The sequence below is a fragment of the Perognathus longimembris genome, chromosome 28 (genome assembly GCF_023159225.1).
Source record: "Perognathus longimembris pacificus isolate PPM17 chromosome 28, ASM2315922v1, whole genome shotgun sequence".
Classification (NCBI taxonomy): Eukaryota; Metazoa; Chordata; class Mammalia; order Rodentia; family Heteromyidae; genus Perognathus; species Perognathus longimembris.
In genome coordinates this window covers 31234230-31255677 of record NC_063188.1, presented here as the reverse complement: position 1 = coordinate 31255677, position 21448 = coordinate 31234230, and the positions used below count along the sequence as shown (strand labels likewise).

Below are 21448 nucleotides of genomic sequence, written 5' to 3'. Positions count from 1 at the left end.
TGGAGGGAGGCATACATTTGTAGAAAAAAATAGGATCAGACAAGGTCTAGGTTTCCTGCCTCTGCAACCTACTAGCTGTATGACCTATTACAAATCTACTAAGACCTTTCTGAGCCATTTCCAATTCTGTAAAACAGAAATAGTATCTACTTTACTGAGTTGGTGTGAAAACTAAAGGAATGGCTGTGTGTCCAATTTTTATGCCTGTAGTCCTAGCTACTCAGAAGCCTGGGATCTGAGGATCTTCATTTGAAGCCTGTATGGAAAGGAAGTTCCATGAGATTACTCTTTCCCTTCCTTCCTTCCTTCCTTCCTTCCTTCCTTCCTTCCTTCCTTCCTTCCTTCCTTCCTTCCTTCCTTCCTTCCCTCTTTCCTTCCTTCCTTTCTCTCTCTCTCTTTCTTTCTTTCTTTCTTTCTTTTCCTTCTCTCCTTTTCTTTCTGTTTATTTATTTATTATTTATTTATTTATGATTTTATTGCCAAGGTGATTACAGAGGACTTACAGTTAACACATGTAAGGTAGTGAGGACATTTCCTGTCATTTCTAATTAATCACCAAGCAGCTGGAAATGGAGCTGTTGCTCAAATGGTAGAGCATGGCCTTAAGCAAAAGCTCAGGAACAGAGCCTAGGCCCTGAGTTTAAGCCCAAGGTTTGGCATAAAAAATGAATATAATCACACTGTACCTAGCTTATTGTAACAAAAATGTAAAAATTTGTATATATGAGTAGAAAAGGAAGGAAGTAAAAATAGAGGAACAATGCTTACAGTGCTTTTACTTACACATGAAATGAGATTGAATTCACCTAACTCCCTAGCACTTTCCCACTCCCCCACCCCCGATGAGTAGAGGATTCTTTACTGTTCAGTATAATTAGCATAGCAGCTAACACTGAACAGGACACATTTAAGGTGAAGTCTCCAGTATGGTATACATTTCCATGTTGTTTACATTACATTGTGGCTTCTTTCTATCTTTGATATGTCAGCTGCAGTTGAGCAGACCATCTATGAGTATTGCTTGTTAACATATATTTGATGCAAGGAATTGGCCACTTTCCCCAAAGTCATAAAATGATTGGGGGTTTCTAATGTAAATCCTTCCACAGAAGTTGCCCTAATTTTCTTATAAAATGCTTTTTAAAGGTCAGAATGTTATTAACTGTATTGATGTTATGAAGTTGGTACCCTTCCAGAGACAGAAAGGAGACAACCTTCTTACCATCCCCCACTGCCTGAAGTATTTGCACTCTACATAATTGGCCTTGGACATGTTATTCTGTGATTCATGAGCAGTTTTAATGAAGCCTCCAGTAAAAATATTCCTTGTTCCTTCTGTTTGCTTAAATGAGTGGGATTTAAAAAAAAACAGTCGTGCTCTTTGGATGTGCAAGTCAAATGTCAAATGTCTTCTACTGATAGCAGCTTTTTGTTCATTAAAGTTATGTTTTTAACATCTAATTATAATGCCTTGATTCTAAATAAGGAGTGTGATCATTTCTGTGAAATAGAACTTGAGTTGTTTTGTTTCTTTGTACAACGGTAGTATCTTTTAAAAACAACTCCATTCACATGCAATTGAGCTGTTTTTATCGACAGGTTTTGATCAAATTTGGTATTTGTAAAGTTTCATTGATGTCTACTTGTTGAAGTTTATACTACACCTTTTTGGAATCCTTTTTTTGCGTAGTTTTCCAGACCTTTGTCCAAGTATTCTCTTTTTCCTCTTGTTTTCAGCATCAGTGAGGTTGTATTGATCAGTGGAAGACAGTACTATCAATGATGAAAATAATATGTGGTAGTATACACCATGAACCATGGATAATATACCAGTAGTACTCTTCCTGGTTTATAAGGGGGAATCATCTGTGGCATTTAAGGGCCAAATGATACTAGATTCCAACCTTTAGTGAAAAGTGCTAGATGAAATACAAAGCTTTATGGAAACTGTATTGTTACACTCTACACTGAGAAGCAAGTCTTGAGCTCTCTGAGTACAGTTGTTCAACCAGAAAAGAACAGCTGATATTATTGTTTCACTCACCCATTTCCATTCCATTTAAAAAGTTATAAGTACCGGTGGCAAGTCTTAGTAGAAATGATGTTTGGATTTGTCCATCTGAGACTTATCAGTCCAGTAATATTATAAAATGTTATTAATTAAGCATGTATGTCCATGATATGTAATTTTCTTTTTCAAATTTGCTTCTCCTGAAAATAAGAATTTGTCATTAAAATCTGGAAGCTACTGACTTACTTAGTACTTATTAGACTCTATTATAGCCATCAGTCTAGCTGTTCATGATGAAGGATGCATTACATTTATGTCCAAGGATATGGAAGAGCAGACCTCTAAATTAAAACTTCTTGTGTATACTAATAGGTTCCTTATCCTGCTTCTTTTCTCAACCTTAAAAATTTATGCAAATATTAGTTTTCTCACTTTCTCTTAGAGGACCACAGATATAGTTAACTTGTATATATAGGGCAGAAAGTCAAGCAGAACTAGAGATCTCTAGTCACTGAAACACAGAAACTATGTCCAAACTGCATCTTATTCCCTCCAACCACTGGAACCTGTGCTGTGGATTGGAATGTCTGGGTTTGATGGCGCGTGCTCATTTGGAATTAAAGTCAGACATAAACTTCCTGAGTACCAGAGAAGCAAGCATACTCTGCTAGCACTTGGTCAATATTGTTTTGAATGTATTTCAGGAAGAACTGGGAGCATTCCCTTCTTTTTCCATAAGCAACTATGGAGCAGCAAGGTTTATTGATGAGTTGTTGACACTCCTATTACTTTGAGGGCTAATCTATGCTGAAAAATAGGGCCGAGGGAGGGTGTGTGTGGAGAGAGTTGGGCTACCTACAAGTAAAATAATTATACAACAGTAACAGGGTTTCTTTTTAATCAGAAACAAAAATATCGCCTGTCAAAAGAGAGACAGCTCTTAAGAAACATTGGTTGTCAAGAACTCTGCATAGGAAAATGGGAATTAGCCATAGGAAAGCTGCAAGTCTCATTTAGATTGTAGTTCAGAAGCAGACAGCTCACACTGGTGAGTGATGATGCAGAAGACAGCCAAATGAGAAATTGATTCCACAGCAAAGTAAAATCCAAGAAACTCTGACCTAGAGAAGAGGAGGGAAAGATGGTTTTAAAATACGGTGACCAGAGACTCTCTGTTGGCCAAGACTGACATTTCCTTATCCTATGATTACCTTCCCTTTCTTTAGAGTCTGTTCAGCATAGTTTGAGTATAATCCAGGGATTTGTATGGCTAGTGCCCTAATAGTTCTCATACCCATAATGAGTAGTTAAGTCCATCACAATGAAAGTTTATTCTAAATATAATAATCTTAGATTATGAGATGTACATTTGCCCACTGAAATGCCCACTCACATGCTTTTCACCCTCCCATGGCTTTTGAGATACATGCATTTGCTAATGAGAAATGACTGCCAAGATTATCAGGTTTTCTTTGTAATTAAGATTATTTCTAATCTTTGTTGTCATTTTGACTTATGCTTTCCTAATCTAGTAGCAACATCATTAAAAAAAAAACTTTTGCATTCTTACAAAAAGTTAGTCTGGGGCTGGGAATGTGGCTGAGTGGTAGAGTGCTTGCCTAGCATGAGCTAAGCCCTGGGTTCGATTCCTCAGCACCACATAAATAAAAAGCCGGAAGTGGTGTTGTGGCTCAAGAGGTAGAGTGCTAGCCTTGAGCAAAAAGAAGCCAAAGATTCAGGCCCTGAGGCTTGAGCCCCAGGACTGGCAAAAAAAAAATTACTATGAAATATCTTGGAGAAAGTCTCTGCAAAGGTTAAATTCATTAAGAAAATTTTAGTTTTGCTGTAGAGAAAGTCAGAGTTTAAACCTTATTTCAAAAATCAGGCTTTTTTTTTTTGCTTCAGCTTTCCCTGTAATTTCTTTCTTTCCTGTATTTTTGAGGGAAATAAAAAAATGCCCCCTTACTCAGATAGCAAAGTGACCAATAAATGTGATAAAAATGTAAAAGGAGCTTTCTAGTGTATTTATATGTATTTTTTATTTCATTAATTTAATTTTATTGTCAAGGTGATGTACAGAGGGGTTACCTAAGTAAGGCAGTGAGTTCATTTCTTGTCGAACAAGGTTAACCTCTCGTTTTTCTCCCTTTCCCTCCCTCTCCAACTTAACTTTATATATTATGTGAGTTGAAGAGTGAAGTCTGTTCCCAAGTATATCAGTCCAGAATTCTGTGACTTTGTATAGGTTACCTCTTGCTGAGCTTCCATTTCCTATTGTTTCTGATGAGTAGTATAATTAGACTAGTTCATTTTCTATATTGCTATCACATGAGACTTACTTTGGTAAAGAGGGAATCTGTGGGTTCCTTCCTTTGATTTTGTGTATTTTGATTACATGCTGGCACCTGATGGAAAAGGTTATATATTGTTCTATACAATGCTGTTCAGCTGATGAGCTGCACGTAACAAAAGTTGAAATCAGTTTATCTGAACAATAATGCATGTTTCACAGATCACATCAGTCAGCTTGATTTAATCCAAATATGGTACTTTCAAAAAGTCCCAAAGAACCAGGAATTTAGTTAGTTCCTCCCAGCTCGAATGTTCTGGGATGAGACGTGAACAAATGTACAATGCTAAATGGTACCTATGACAGGAACTTGGGTGTGGGTTGAGGAACAAATGGGAGGTTTGGAAAATAATGTGTCAAATATAGAAGACATAATTTTTCTCATTTGTAACTTAATTTATTTTAATTTTAAAGTAACTTAATAATATGGTAAAGTGTAACATGCTAATCAAATCAGGGAAATTCGCATGTCCATCTCCTTATCACTTCAGATAGTACTGACCTAATTAGCAAACACTCATTAATTACCGATTAATCTATAAGGGAATAAATCCATGAATTTATTTTAAATGGTTTTTCAAGGATTAAGCAACAAAATAACAACAGTTCTTCTCATAATTGGGTGACAGATGGGAATTTCCATGCAAGAGAGAAAGAAGCTAAAATAAATCACACCGCTATCAAAGAAGACAAGCTGAATCAAGTATGGGGTCCAATGCTGCTTACAACACTGTGATTTATTTTGCAGATTGGAACCTGTTTACTTTTTTCATAAGAAAAATAAACATTAGGGCCATCTGAAATCTATCAATACATCATAAGCAACAATACATTCTGGCCTATAACATCTGAAATCTCAGGTCGTGAGCAAATTAAGTCATAAAGTGTCAAGTCACTCATTGCCAAATCTTGCCTATAAAACACTGAGTTGAAAAGTCTAAAATAAGAAAGGAATCCGGACATCAGCAAATTATAGACAATGCCAGAATGTACAGGCTATATATAAAATTCCTTCTCACGTGCAGAGAGAAATACAGTATGCAATCTCTCTAAGTTGACACCTGTGTTTCACTCCCCATTTCCAAGCTAGGAAGGATTGGCTGCAAAAAAATTGGCTTCCTTTGTAGAAATAGAAATGGATAAAATAAGGCAGTTGTTCGTGGAAGATGTTCCTTAGTTTTTGAATATTTGTGTTTGTCTCTGTTAGAATTACCCTAGAGACTGGGAAAATAGAGGTAATTTTGTGCTGCCGTCTAAATAATGGACTCTGGATGCATAAGATCTGGATGAACTAGGTCTTAAGGCGACTTACAATGTATGACAGCTTCCATGCAAAATGTGATTTTTGGAACCCAGTACTTGAGTTATTTTTTACCTCACCCTATTCTGTTTGTAAAGTGTGTCTTTGTATTGGTTCTGAAGTCTCTTATAGTTGCTAATACATTTCTATGTAAGTCCTCTGGGCTGGGTTTTTTATGTTTTAACAAAACTTTATAAACTGTTATAAATGAACTGAAGGCACAAACTAAAGCTTTTTTAATTAAATGGTTAGTTCTGTTGCAAAACTGACTTAGCAAAAATTTATTGGGTACATATGGATTGTTTTGGAACTTCTTTAAAGAGATGTGGTCATTTCTATGATGACTGCTTTGATCTTTCCAAACTTGAGGAAATTGCCAATAAGGTAAATTGAGTTATCCCTTCAACTGGATAAACTAGTTTTTTCTTGGTTCTTAGGTAAATTTAGTTGCACATAAGGGTAAATGATATATACATGCAATTGTCAAGATAAATACCTAAATAGAGCTATCATGCAGAATTCTGAAATATTACATATGAGTAATTAATGTGTGCATCACAATAAAGCCAAAATTTCTACCATTCATTGTCTTTTTCTACATTATAAATAATGCCAGTTAGGATGAAGCTCATATTGCCTCATCTTAGGGAAAAAAATACCATTTTGTGTTTTTGCTTGTTAGTTTGTTTTTAGTAGATTAATAAAGAGAAATTTCTGTGCTCTAAGTTAGCCAGAAAAGAGAAGTTTCTGGATTGTTTCCAGTTCCAAAAAAATAATTATTTTTTTCCTTTGCTCTTTGAGTTTGTCCATATTAGACACATTGTATTCATCTTTCTCTAGTTCTCCCTCCTTGAATTGCCAGTACTGGAATTTGAATACAGGGCCTCTCCCTTACTAGGCTAGCATTTTGCCTTTAAGTCATGCCTCTAACCCTAGTTTTCACTGGTTATTTGTGAGATAGGGTCTTGCTTCCCACTGACACTTGGCCTGTGCCAAGATCCACCTACCTTAGGCTTCCCTTACTTGCTGGAATGATACACATGTGCCATTGTGTCTGGCATTTGTCCATGGAGATGGAGTCTTGCATAATTGTCTCCCCTAGTCTGGGGTGGAACTGCATTCCTCTTGTTACTTTTAGCCTTCCACATAGATTAGCATGCCAGGCATGTGCTACTACATATAGATACCAGTTGAAAAAGAACCAAGTGAACTCAGTCTCCCAAATACCTAGGATTGCAGGTATGAGCCACCAGCACCCAGTATTTCCTTCCCTTTAATAGCAACTCCTTATTACACTGCTCCAGGAACTCCCTTCTTTCTCCTACAATGAGCAGAGGCTAGTCAAAGGTTATCATGTGCCAGGCTCATCAACTCAGAAAAGGTACTTTATTCATTTTTGTGTATTGTTTTATATTTTTAATAGTTTAAGTTCTGAGCTCTAATGCTTCTATGCTTCTATACCAATCTCTCAGATTATTAGATCAAGTAGATGTATACATATTGGCCTCCATTTCATTCACCAACAAAAATATTCATTAAGCACCTATTTTGAAACAATTGTTCCTAAATTTAGAGAGGATGATGACACAGTTACTACTTTCCATGGACACTTGGTCCAAAAGAAAAGCTAGCACTGCAAACAAGGAGCAAGTATTCATAACCTAATGTGGAAATAGATATAGGCACAAAGAGTAATGGAAAGAATGATTATTATAAAGGGAGGTTACGAGTGAGGAAGGACTCAAGGATGCTCTTATGCTGTTTTACTTATGTCACAAGTAACCAAGTATAGAAGTCACTAGACTGATATTCAGTAGGCAACTCATTTTCTTTGAATTTTCAATAGCTCAGATAAAACCAACATGTGTTTATTTATGGTTGATTTATTTTTCCTCAGTCTTTCTTCATTTAGGTCTTGACTTTGCTCTAAGAATCCCTTTTGCTGTCATTGTTATGTTGGTTACAACTGTATTTGTTTCTCATTAAGAAGGCTGTGGGTAGTAATTTTCTTTTATATGAAGATAGTCTCCAGCTTACACACAGGCTGTATTCCAAAAGTTCATTTTTAAGTTAATTATTTGGAACTCAGAGTACATTTTCCCATAGAAGTGGCATTATCCATGGTGATTAGATTTCCAGGCCAGTCCACAAAGGCCAATTTAGCCCACAGTATAACTGAAAGTGTGGATGTTTGCAATGGAAATCAGTTGAAAATAATACTGTATCACTTAAAATGAAAACAGTAATTGAAAAAGAAATAGCTTGGGATTTTTGTTTCCCTCAAAGGGTAGTACTTGATGAAAAGCAGGTTTAGTCCTAGGAGGACAAAGCAAAATAGATGAAGATTGGATACCAAAAACCTTACAGGTAAATTGAGAAGTGTATTTTAAAAAGTAAGTCACCAATAATCTGACCACTGAGCAAAAACTGTTTACATGTCAGTGTGCTTAGACCTTTTTTTGTGACATGAATATTTTTAATTGGCTACAATATGAATGTTTATGGTGTATCCACCTGATAAACTATTGCACAGTCATTAAAATGATATATATGAATAACATTTAAACATCAAAAAATATTTAAGATACAGTGCTGAGAAAAAAGCAGCTTTGTTCTACTTACCACCAGATGTTCTTGCGTGGGCAAGGACTTTAAAAAAATTATTTGTGGTAATTATATTAGGAGCCATAGTAGAGAAAGGATGATGAATTTCCTGCAAAGCCTAAGGGACTTCAGGAGGGAGTATATCTTCTTGAGAGTTAAGGGTCCAAAAAACTGGCCCTTGAAATGTGGGAGGAGGTCTAAGGGAGAGAAGTAAATTAATGAGAGGAAGAAGGGGAGAATGCAGTTACAACAGTACATATCCTATGAAATTAACAAATTTGAACTAGGCACTGGTGACTCACACCTCTAATCCTAGCTACTCAGGAGGCTGCCATCTGAGGATCTAGATTGGAAACTAGTTTGGGCAGGAAAGTCGTTAATGCTCTTATGTTCAATTAAACACCAAAAAATGTCTGGAAAAAAAGCTGCAGCTCTAATGGCAGAACACTAGATTTGAGCGAAAATACACAGGACAGTGTTCAGCCCCTGAGTTCAAGCCTCAGGACCATCTCTCTCTCTCTCTCTCTCTCTCTCTCTCTCTCTCTCTCTCTCTCTCTCTCTCTCTCACACACACACACACACACACACACACACACACACACACACACACACGCAAATGGGGAAAATAAGGGAAAAAGATGAAAGGGGTGATATCAATCAAGATGCCTTGTACTTGTGAACTGATTTGTTGAATAGTAACTCCTTTGAACAACTACTTAAAGATAACAAAAACATAATTTAAAAGATAGATTTATGAGGGGATGGTCATATGGGCAGGCATAATGTTGGTGATTATACCTGCATGCAAACTCCAAATAATCTTTAAGACCCTGTTCAAATGCCAATTTCCTCTAAGAATTTTCCTGAGTTCTGGTGTAAATTGCCTTATCCTTGTATTCATGTGGTACTGTGTAACTTCCTATGTTAGTTCCTATCACTCTCTAGATGTCTCCCTCCCTAGCTAAATTGTGTGAACTTTGAAAGCAAAATTACCATCTTGGACCACTAATGTCTAATGCCTGATGCATACTAGATGCTCAATAATTGTTTGTTCATGGGAGGCATGAAGAATGGTCAGATTGTTCAGCTACTAAGGACCTTCAAGGATGGGACAAACTCTTTTTTGAAGTCTAGAAACTGTGATTCTGTCAACACACCATGAGTTAATGTATCTCAGTTTTGGTCTTACATGAAAATAATCTTGGAGGTATTTAGCAAATATTACCAACTTATATTTTTACTATGACTACATTATTTTCAGGTACCAAGACTTGTAGTGTCAAATTTTCTTTCATTTCCTCTCATTTTAGGCAAAACATCATGGGAACTCTAATATAAACCAATAGGGCTAGAGCTCCCAAAAGTATTTGCAAACTTGGCCACCAGCAGTTGCTCTCATCCATACACTGTTGTCATCTGTTTGTTTGCTTGTTTAATTTCTCAAATTTTATAATCTATTCTTTTCATCCCAATTCTACTTATAGATATTCTTACTTCCAATACTAACCATTCTAAATGTTACAGAAACATTGAAATGCATGCCACTGGCCTTATATAAGATAGAATTTTAAAGATGCAAAGTGGGGGCTGGGAATATGGCCTAGTGGCAAGAGTGCTTGCCTTCTATACATGAAGCCTTGGGTTCGATTCCTCAGCACCACATATATAGAAAAGGCCAGAAGAGGCACTGTGGCTTAAGTGGCAGAGTGCTAGCCTTGAGCCAAAAGAAGCCAGGGACAGTGCTCAGGCCCTGAGTCCAAGTACCAGGACTGGCAAAAAAAAAATAAAAATAAAAAATAAATAAATAAATAAATATGCAAAGTATAAATTTGAAGAAAATTGACTTGTGCATTCTGTGCTAACCCACGAGCCTAATATGTATGTGCTGAATAGATTCTATTTTTTTCTGCAGGCATTATATCTGATAGCCACTAATGGGACCCCAGAGCTCCAGAATCCTGAGAGATTGTCAGCTGTGTTCCGTGACTTTTTAAATCGCTGTCTTGAGATGGATGTGGATAGGCGAGGATCTGCCAAGGAGCTTTTGCAGGTGAAAATAAAATATAACAATTACAAAAGGAGAGTTATATTGAGCTTTCCATCTCAGTGTGTGACAGTAACAGAGTGCTGTCAAGAGATCTGTATGTTGAGTTAGGCAATTATAAGTACAGGCATGCATTAAATACATGGTTCATTGACATCTTGCTTCGTTTCTGAGAAGTTGGAGATTTAATCTGAAAATCCATTTTGTGTTTCTGAAGTTTTCATTTGCAAGGAAAAAACAATGTGACCCTCTGGTGTTGCATTTTTGTACCCCTGGATATTGTATGCACATGCTCTTTAGGCAAGTGCTTTTTAACATGTTTTAAATGTTGAATTTAATGTGATAGAACACTCCATATAAAATATCCAGTAGGCAATTAGAGAAGTAAGGCCAGGGTTCAGGAAAGATCAAGTTTGTGAGTCATCTCCAGAAAGTTGATGATGATACACTGAAACAATGAAAGTGAGAAATTAAATTAGAAAAAGGATCTATTAAGAGTCAAGTTCTGGTATGTATGAGGTCAGAAGAGGAAGTGAAACCCAACGAAAAGATGGAAAGTGATTAGTCAGTATTTTATTGGAAAAGCCCAAGAAAATACAGTGTCACAGGCTCCCAATGAGGAAGCCATTTCAAAGAAGGAAAGATTAGTCACTTGCACTAAGTACCATAGAGTATCTAAAAGAAAAAATGGTGGGGGCTTGGTGCTCGTGCCTCATGCCTGTTAATCCTAGCTGACATCTGAGGATTGCAGCTCAGTGCCAGCCCCAGCAGATAAATCCGCACGGTGTCTATCTTTTACTAGCTAGCAAAAAGCCAGAAGTGGAGGTATGGCTCAAGTGGTAGAATATAGGCCTTGAGCAAAAAAGCCAAGTGAGAGCTTGAGAGCCTGTGTTGAAGTCTCTGTACCAGCATTAAAAAAATAAAAATTAAAAAGAAGAAAAGAAAAATGATGGAGATACAACCTTGCACTTCCCAATTCGAAGCTGTTGAATTCAGAGTAAAATTCTTTAGTGGTCCATTAAAGACTTATTTTCAAGCATGAGCCCTGCCCCAGATAAATTCATAGATCTAAGAAAATCACAATGTCTATTTCAAATTCAGTGAAGATTTACCAGAAACACAAGAGTTTCTAGCTATGCCAGGCATTTTCCACAGGCTTCATGACACTGAAAGAAAAAAACATATAATCTGAAGGACAAAAACTGGCCCTAGTTTTTTTTTCATTAAATGCTGTTTAGTTGGGTATACAGAATGCAGTTTAATGAAGAAAGGATTGCTTGAAGAGGTAAAGCAATATACTGTTTGGGAGAAAGCATTCCAGTAATTTTTTTCTTCTTCATGCAGCATCCATTTTTAAAATTAGCCAAGCCTCTCTCCAGCCTGACTCCTCTGATTATTGCTGCAAAGGAAGCAATTAAGAACAGCAGCCGCTAGGACTTCAAGCCTTACCCTCTCCATCTCCCTCATGAGTAAGACTGAAATAAAACTGCTGCAGGAAAGATGAAGACAAGACAGTCAAAGGGGGTGGGGAGTTCTTTAACTTTCAAATGAATAGATACTTCTTATAAGCCTTTTTTCCTACTCCCTCAGACTATGTAATTTATTTGTAAGCCTGAACCGCAGCCCCATCGGGGCAGCAATGTCGAAGTGACTATCAAGTGGTCACTTCTACCGTGAAGCGAAAGAGCCAGTAGTGAATCCCCTCATCTTGTGCATTCACTTTGAAGAAAAATATTTCTCAAAGATGCACACTCCCTCTTCATAGTGTTGTGTTTGTTTTTAAGTTAGAGAGTAGTCCCTCTTGCATTCAAACCTCCTTCAAACCCCTTACCCAATGTGATGTTTTCACTTGCATTGTCATTAGATGTCCAGAAAAAATATGTCAAATGTTTTTTAAAAAGAAAGAAAAATGCAAAGAAAAAACAATAAAACAAAGAAAATGTAACAAACAAAAAATAGAGCAAGTACTATGTGAACATGTGGAAGTCCATGCCCTAATAGAGTTGCAATTTTTTTATTCTTCTTCTATAGTGGTGGCTTGGTTTGTGTACCTATTTTTCTGCATTTGTATTGGAAAAGGATTCATTTAAGGCATTTTCTGAAAGCAGAGAGGAGTAAGGGTGTTCAGGAGAGGCTTTTACAAGCTATATATCTAAAGAAACTCAAATAGTGAAATCCTGTCATATTTTGAAAGGACACATAAGAGGCAGTTGATTTGTCATGTGAACCAGCTTATTAATCTTCATGATACTACAAAAAGTTCATACTGAAACTGTGACATCTCTGTTGGGTGAGTCCAAGTTGTGCACCTTGGAAATTCTGATAGGAGAATCCATATTTAAGCAAAGATGGGAGTTTCTCTAAGAGCCAAAAGGAAAGCAAGATGCAAGTATAATACCTAAACACTTGTTGGACATTAAGTCAACAAAATTCGACGTACATAATTGAATTCTCTCCTGTGCTATGGAACAGATACACATGCTTTGTAAAAAAAAAACACATAGATCCATCAGCCAACATTTCTTTATGCTAAAAATTATTTTATTTTGACAATTTATAATACTTTCAAAGTTTTTTAATGATCTGGAGAAAAGAAATCTAGTAAACATTCAATTCTTATAAGATATATCTCCAAATGCTTGTTCCTATTTTCCTCATGGGTATCAAATTCTGTTTCAGAATATGATATGTTTGTACTTAGTTTTTTGGACTTTGGTATTGCAAAAGCATGTTCAAAAATATCTTGAAATGCCCCCAGTAAAAATCACTTTGATTTGCCATTGTATAGTAAGAGATATTAATCAATCAATGCAATTGAATTCTTTTTGTGTCTTAGGGAAAATTCTAAAACTTATTATTTCTTTATAAAGTATATAAAACAGATATATATATATACACATATATATGTTAAAAATTCAAAAGTTAAAACTTCCTGAATCTTCTAGGAGTAGATAAATGACTGGAAGGTATCTACATAGGAAAGGATATGCTTCTCTTTTAGTGTATCGTGAGGTTTATAAGTCCTGGAAAATTGTTTTGCTAAGCTATTGGAAAGCTAGTCCATGCTATAGAAGGCTTCTTGTAATATATAAAGAATCTGAATAAAAACTATCTACATTCAGCAAGAGGGGGAAAGCGATCAATATTATAAACCTGTCTCTTCTGTGAGGTACATATATTCATCCATCTTGCCATTTATCTGTTCATCCATCCACTCAGTCATCCATCCATCCATCCATCCATCCATCCATCCATCCATCCATCCATCATTTTCTTAAAATGAAAGCACTTTCTTTAGAATTCTGCTAACCATATAATGCACATATTCATGTTTAGAAGATACCACTGATGGGTTTCCTATTTTCCTAGACTATAAAAAGTTTAAGGGGCTTGACACCCCTCCCCCCATGACAATATCCACAGTGGGATTAATAAATGTGTAAAGAAAATCAAATGATAATATTAATTTGAAGCATACTATGTTATACTTTGTAAAGATGTGTCTTCGCTTAACATTATAATGCCACACTGCTCTAATAAGAGACAGAGGCCTTAATTTCTGTTCTATTTAAAAATCAAAGGATTTTTCACTCATAGTGCCAGGGAATTCAATTAAATACTTGGGGTGCAAATCAAATTCAATAGTTTGGTGACTATGTGTTGCCAGTAGAGAGAGCCTATATCACCTGGTTGGAAGTTCTAGTTGTCAATTAGCATCCCTTATATATTTAAAGACCCTGGAGTAATGGTCTTTCAGAGAAATGGCTTCTCCTTCTGCTTTCAGTTCAGCTTATTAACAATGAGGAGCCAGCTACTTACTTACCATTACTTGGTACAAATACTAAATGATATACCCCAATTGGCATTGCTCTTACAGATTTATCTACATGTAAATGTTCAAATGAGAGCAGCTTTTAAAGCCCCTTCCCTGTGCTGGAGAGTTATGTATATTACTAATAAGTATTAAAGAGAAGCTGTTTCTCGTGCCAAAAGTGATGCTGAAGGATTCACAAAGGAACCCTTACACAACTTGGACTCCAGATAGTTAAGTTTATTCCCTTTCCTTAGATTTTTAAAAACTCATCTTGACAGAGATGAGTCTGTCCAGATCTTTAATGCTGTTACAGTGCCCTGAGATAGTGAGGGCACATGGTCGAATGTTGATTCCAAAATATCCAGAGATAGGATAGGGCAGTGGGAAAATCAGGGAAGGGTGAGAAGCACAGTAGAGATTATTTATTTAAGAAAGAATAGAACACGAATGTCGTAGCAAGGATCCGGTGCGTTGTCATAATCCTGTGAGGATTTTGGGATGATACAGTCCCCTCAAATCAGTCACCATGTTGGGTAATGACTTCGTTCTTGCTGATCTTGTCTATGTGTCATTGTAAATATTCGTGTGTCCGTGTTCCATTTTGGCTACTGGATGGCCAAGTCACATGACAAGATTTAACTCAAGTATTTATTCTTTAATTGTGTTATTCAAATTCCTTTCAGGCTTGTGAATTGCACACCAATGTTTGATTTTTCACCACTTGGTCCTCACATCTATCCTTCCCCTATGAAGCACATTCCATTGCTAAAAGAAAAAGAAATATAAAATTGCTTCCTGTTGTCTATATAACTGTTTTGATAGTTTGAGATGTTTGTCTATAAATGATATTTCTCAGCTCAAAGGTCATGTAAATAATTATATTCCTTTGCTTAATGAATTCTTTCTATTTAGGCTGCCAGTTCTTAGAGAGATTCTACAAAGTCACCTTTAAATCACATAAACAGGGATTACAACTATGTAAAAAAAATGAGTGTGCATATGGACAGGACTGAAAATGCAGAAAATTGAAATCAGTTGTGTTAGGGTGGTGCAATTATATAAAAAATTTCTTTCTGAATTTTCTTTGATATTGTTATAATATTACTTTGTGATGAGTTAACATCAGAAAGGAAAACATAGAAACATAGAAAAGATGTTAGAAGCAGATGTCTTCTGGCCAGAGCCCAGAGCATGCAGGGCACAGATATTTGCTAGTTACAAATATTTCATAGGCTTTATACTTGCCTGGGTGCTGAGGTTGGCACGCGCTCAGGTATGGAACGTGCTTTCTTAGGAGACAATTAACTAAGTCAAAGCTAGGGAGATGTCATTATTACAATTCCAGATACATCCTTCTGCTTTAAAATAGCTGCCCTCTGCTTTGGCATGGCATCCAGGTGTCTATTGTGCTTGTTTTGGACTGGAGGTGTGACTATTTGATTAGTCCCTTTGATGATATTTTTTCCAGTGCTATCTTTCTGGATTGTTGTACCAAAAGTTCAGGTACCATTTTCTCATCCCAAAAGATTTTATATCATTCGGGTAAGATTCTTCTATTGATGGCCTGTAGAGAGGGCCCCACTGATTTCAAGAGAAATTATGACTTGCAGTTAAAACCTGACTGAAATTATTACAACAAATCTTTAGAATTTTCTGTGCCTGTGGGCATTCAATTACAGTCTTATTCCCTTTGGCTTAGAATGGTCTCTATATAATTTTGTACTGCTAAGTTATTGATCCATGCAGTTATTGTCTTTTTAAGAGAAAGGGAGAGCATCTACCAAAAGAGAGGAATTTCCTTCTCCTTCACTAAAGAAGTTTTGGGTGATGAGTTCAATAATGAATGGCCTCATGAATAATACTAAGTTTCATTAAAAGCAGACCTTATACCTAGAAAACTCACAGGCTTTTAAACAAGCCATTCTTATGGAAGTCATAATCCTAATATCCTGGTTGAAACTTGCGGTCCCTTTTTGAACCATTTGTGATTAATCTTTAGTTAAACAAAAGTATGGCTAATGGTGCGAGCATCTCCCAGTCTCAGAGCAATAGGACTTGAAGTTCATTGTTTATAAACTGACAGCCTAATGGGCCTAGGATTTTGAGTGAACTTAACACACAATTCTGAACATATATTTGCATGTGGTTTTGGAAGGAAATACATGGGGCCTTGGAAATAATGGAATTATTTTTCCTATGAAAGAATTTTTCATAAAAGATTTATTTCTGTTACAATATTTCTCTTGGTTAGCTTTTATTTTTTCACTCATTTTCTTGTCCAGACTCTTTTAGTGAGTGACCCAATATATCTAACCCAACCTCTCATTCATCTGCATTGGGAATGTCTTTTTATTATTAAACATTAGGTAAGTGAATCTGCAAATGTGGGAACTGAGATATCACTGCCACATGCACACCTTGGCATACTAAGTATACTATTTAACTTGTAGCATTTACTGCCACTTAATTTGGTTGAATGTGCAAGATTAACTTATAGATCTGGTTAGTGCATCAGTGTCTCCTTCAGAAGCTGCCATCAAGTGAATGCTGTCCCGTAATGCCAACAGTAAGGCGGGTACTATGCTCTTCAGTTATGTACCACAGACTGTCCCAGATGTAGTACAAGTGATACTAGCCTAGTAAGGACATCTGAATTCTAATATGGGCTTTATTCCTAACTTACTTACTGTGTGACCTTGGACAGTCACTTAACCTTTCCAAGGCTATTTCTTTGTGTAAAATGTGAATATTGGAGTGGTTACCCTCCAAGGTCTTTTCAAAAACTAAAATATTATATTTTATAATAGATTGCCTTGCAAATTTAAACCTGCTAATGTGATAGCAAATATCACATGCATAGACTTGGGTCTCTTATTTTACAAACAATGAAGTTGATATAATAATAAGAAATGTTGTTTTAAAAAAACTTGTGGCAGCCTTCCAGTTTATTGAAAATTATTTTGTTCTTGTTTTAATGTCCTTTTACTGTTGAGTGTTCCCAGTTTTCATTTTTTATACTCTTTGTATGTAAAGTCTGGTTTTCATTAAGCTGTGGCCAGTATTTGCTACTAGAACAGAAATACATTGTCACATTTGGTAGAATAGAACTGTACTTGGGTCTCTCCTTTCCTATGAAGCATTGCTAGGCCTTGTTGAGTTAAGCCCTAAAGTGGCACAAGATGGCAGAACTCATGCATTTTAAAGGCTGAGAATACAAAGTGTGGACCTAAGCACTTACAAGTTGCAAAAAGAAATGAAAAAGATAGTAGCATGTCTTTTGCTTTAAGACGTGTTGACAAGTTAACTTGTTGGGAACAACGATAGTATTCCTTATGACAACTCTGTCAGTGATTGCACAGTTGTATGAGCACGTGCTGGTAAAAGAGTAAAGTGCAAGTTAACCAGTGGATGGTCCCAATTGCCTGGCTACTGCAGAGTGCCAACCAGCCCCAAGTACAAAATTCAAGTTCAATGTGTGTGCTTATATGTGGTGTGCTTTATGAACCTACATACACTATATGCTAAGATCTTTCACAGAATCCTACAACCACTAAAGGGTTGAATTTTAAATCTCAATATTTATCAGCTGTTAAGAGCCAGATCACAATGGTACTGATACTTACTGAGATTAGACTCACAACATCCAGATAAAATAAGTTGAAGAGGATCTACATTTTCATTGTTTATCAGAATTGTATCTCATTTGGCTATATGTTACTTTTGTCAAGATGTGTTATCTGTAAACCCATGTGTAGTGAAAATTCTTCTGTAACTTTGGATTAAAGATATTTATGGTCTTTTGTTTGATTTTTAAGTAAGTTATTTTTTTTGTGGACTTGCTGATGGTATGGTTCCATCCTTCTGACCTCAGCATTCAATTGTTTTAAAGGTTTCTGTTATTGTTATTTTAAATTGTGGTTGAAGCAATAGAAAATTGAAATATGGATTGTGCATGACTGTGTCTTGAGTGTAAAAATATTGCAGTTTGAAACTTGGACCTAAAGTATTGCAAATAAAATGACAAACATCAATAAGCTGGGCTTCTCTCTTCTGTCATATTCCTGCCAACCCCCTTCTCATTAATCATTTTACCAACTTCACAGATTTTAGGGTAGCATTATCTCACTGGTATGCAGGTCATACATACAGAACCACATGAGCAATACAGGAAACACCCTGCAGACTTTGCCAATCAATTACTCAGTCTCTTTCTTGACTTGATAGGCAATAGATCAAAAAGCACATATATGTACTTAACTCAGAACAAAACCTGATGGATTCCAAAGGTAGGCAAAAGAAAACCACAAAAAGAAAGCACGTACAATGAATTATTTTGTCCTTCTGCTTGAAATTCTGAACGTATAAAGTCATCTGCATAACCTTTAGTTTTTGCCTTCTGTCTGGTTTCATGGACTGCATTACTGCATTACTAAGAATCTTCACTCACCCAGTAACTCATTCCATTAAGAAGCATTTATTGGGCTTCTGCTATATACCAAGAACTGTGGGCATTTCTTCTAAAGATAATTTCTTTCAAAAATCATTTCTAAATGTGACTACATCTCTACGGCCATACCACCCTGAACGCGCCCAATCTCATCTAAATGTGACTACGTGACAGCAAAACTCATTGAAAGCTACTAAATGCATTCTGGAGTCAGGTTTAGACACTCTTAAGTCCTTAAAACTCAAGAACAAACTTAACACTCAAGGTGGAAGTTTATTCTATCATTATTACTGGTAATGTGTTCTAGTGTTCCCTTTACGGTGTATGTGTGCATGTATGATTATATGTTTTCACTTAAGTGGATACATACCATTTCCCTGCAACTGTATACTATATCTTAGCAAATGTTCATGGATTGTTTCTAAGTTCACAGTACTTACATACAAGCTTTATTCCTCTGTGTGTATGTGTATCAGCAATGAGGCTTGAACTCAGGGGCTGGACACTGTCCTTTAGCTTTTACACTCAATGCTGGCACTTGAGCCACAGCTCCACTTCCATAATTTTGTTGGTTAATTTGAGATAAGAGTATTACAGACTTTCCTGCCTGGGATGGCTTTGAACCACCATCCTCAAATCTCAAACATCTGAGTAGCCAGGATTATAGGCCTCTTTTCTTGCTTCAACTTAACTGGATCACATGCTTTCAACTCAGTTGAATTTCTGAATTACTTTGGAATTAAGAGTTTAGATTTGAAGCATAATGAAATCCGTTTGTATAATGAATATATGCAAAAATAATTTTAAGAGCTCAGATGTCATGCCTATAATGACATTTCATATCCCTCTAAGTATTAATTTTCTCCATTTTAATGAGAGTTAAACAAATTAAAGTTTGTAAAGAATTAAAAAGTTAATCTATCAGCATGTTTATTCTGCCATGTCGTACATATTCATTAGATAAGAGTTGTTATTACTATTCATCTTTCAAAAAGTCTTAGTTGACTGGAATACCTTCATTTATATCCATTGCTCTGAGTGAATTGAAGCCAATGATTCAAAAGTTGAAAAGAGACTTTCCTCTTACAGTATCATTATTTTAAAAATCTAATTGTCCTGAGGACTCTAGTAGGGGAAGTGGGCTCTGTGAGTCTGCCCCCTCTCCAAAAAAAGAAAACTAAAAGTAGGTGATTTATCATATCTAATTTGCACTTCAAATAAGCTGAATAAAAAGAAACCATATGATTGTCTGTGTGTGTGGTCTGTTCACTTCCCACTACCTTCACTACAGTCAATCTGAGCCAAGCTATCTTTGTCCTTGCTTGGATTGTTGTATAGCCTCTTAACCAGTCTATTGCCTTTTTATTTTAATTTATACATTGATCTGTATATTTGACAGAGCACTCAATGTAAATGATAATCCTCTAATGATTCCATATTTCTCTCAGAGTAAAGACAAACTCTTGATAGTGAAGTTGGCCAAAGCCTCTCTGTGCATGTACCTCTCTTGCCTTTTCACTATTATTTTCAATTCTGCCCCCTTTCTCATTCTGTTCTGGGCATATTGGTTCCTTTGCTATTTCACAAAATGTGATTTTCTTCAAGCTTATGTGATGGCTTATGTCTTCAGATGGAACAATCTTCCATCAGTAATCCATATTCATCTCTCATTTTCTACATGTCTTTCTTCAGTGTTTTATTTTTCAATGAGGAACATGCTGATATTTCCATTTAAATTTAACACCCCTAATCAGAACTATGGTTGTGCTTTTCTTCAAATCTTCTATAAGACTCTGCCAGATATTTATTAATTATGCTTGTTCCTTGATTCCTTCCAGATGAATGTAAACTCCAATAGGGTTGTCATTCCCAGACACACAACAATAAAGTTTAGTTGGATGAAGGAAAATTTAGTTTCTTCCTTGAAACTATGGTCTTTTGGTTCTATCACCATTCTTACCAGATCATTGTCCTCCCTTCCTAGTTTCAAGTTCTCTAATTCGCTTTTAGCATCCCACTTATTTCTTATATGTGAGTGTTTCCCAGGATACTTCTGTGATCTGTTTTATCCATACTATATCTCTAGTTTCCACCTATATTGTAACTCTAAAATTCATATCTCCATTCCTCAGAAGGCTAAACGTAGAGCTACCCTATGACCCAGCAGCCCCACTTTTAGGCATCTACCCAAAAGACCACAAACAAGAACACATTAAAGCCACCAGCACAACAATGCTCATTGCAGCACAATTTGTCATAGCTAGAAAATGGAACCAACCCAGATGCCCCACAGTAGACAAATGGATCAGGAAAATGTGGTGCATATACACAATGGAATTTTATGCTTCTATCAGAAAGAATGACATTGCCCCATTCGTAAGGAAACGGAAGGACTTGGAAAAAATTATACTAAGTGAAGTGAACCAGACCCAAAGAAACATGGACTCTATGGTCTCCCTCATAGGGAATAATTAGTACAGGTTTAGGCTAGTCAAAGCAGAGGATCACAAGAGCCCAATAGCTATACCCTTATGAACACATAAGATGATGCCAAGTGAAATGAACTCCATGTTATGGAAACGACTGTATACCACTGTTGTAATTACTTTCAACATTCCATGTGAAACCGTAGCATCTATTATTGATGATCCTCTTATATCCCCTTCCTGTGGTTGTACCTGCTCTATCTCTGTATCATATCTGAGTACATTGGAAACTGTGTATACTGGTATTAGAACTAGGAAATTGAAAGCGAATAGCAAAATCGAGAGACACAGGGTAAAAAGACAAATGACTGCAAAAGCAATACTTGCAAAACTGTTTGGTGTAAATCAACTGAACAACTTATGGGAGAAAGGGAAAGGGGGAGGGGGAGGAG

General features: G+C 36.3%; 1 protein-coding gene across 3 annotated transcripts in view; it reads left to right on the top strand.

Moving 5' to 3' along the window:
• The window catches only part of Pak3 (p21 (RAC1) activated kinase 3), a 112014-nt gene extending 99810 nt beyond the window's left edge, over nucleotides 1–12204 (top strand). For all 3 annotated transcript variants that reach the window (XM_048335765.1, XM_048335763.1, XM_048335764.1), the window contains exons 14-15: nucleotides 10178–10315; nucleotides 11654–12204. In XM_048335765.1, the coding sequence (XP_048191722.1) occupies nucleotides 10178–10315; nucleotides 11654–11743 (228 nt within the window). In that variant the 3' untranslated portion in view covers nucleotides 11744–12204. The remainder of the gene's footprint in view (nucleotides 1–10177; nucleotides 10316–11653) is intronic.
• The last annotated feature ends 9244 nt before the right edge of the window (nucleotides 12205–21448 follow it).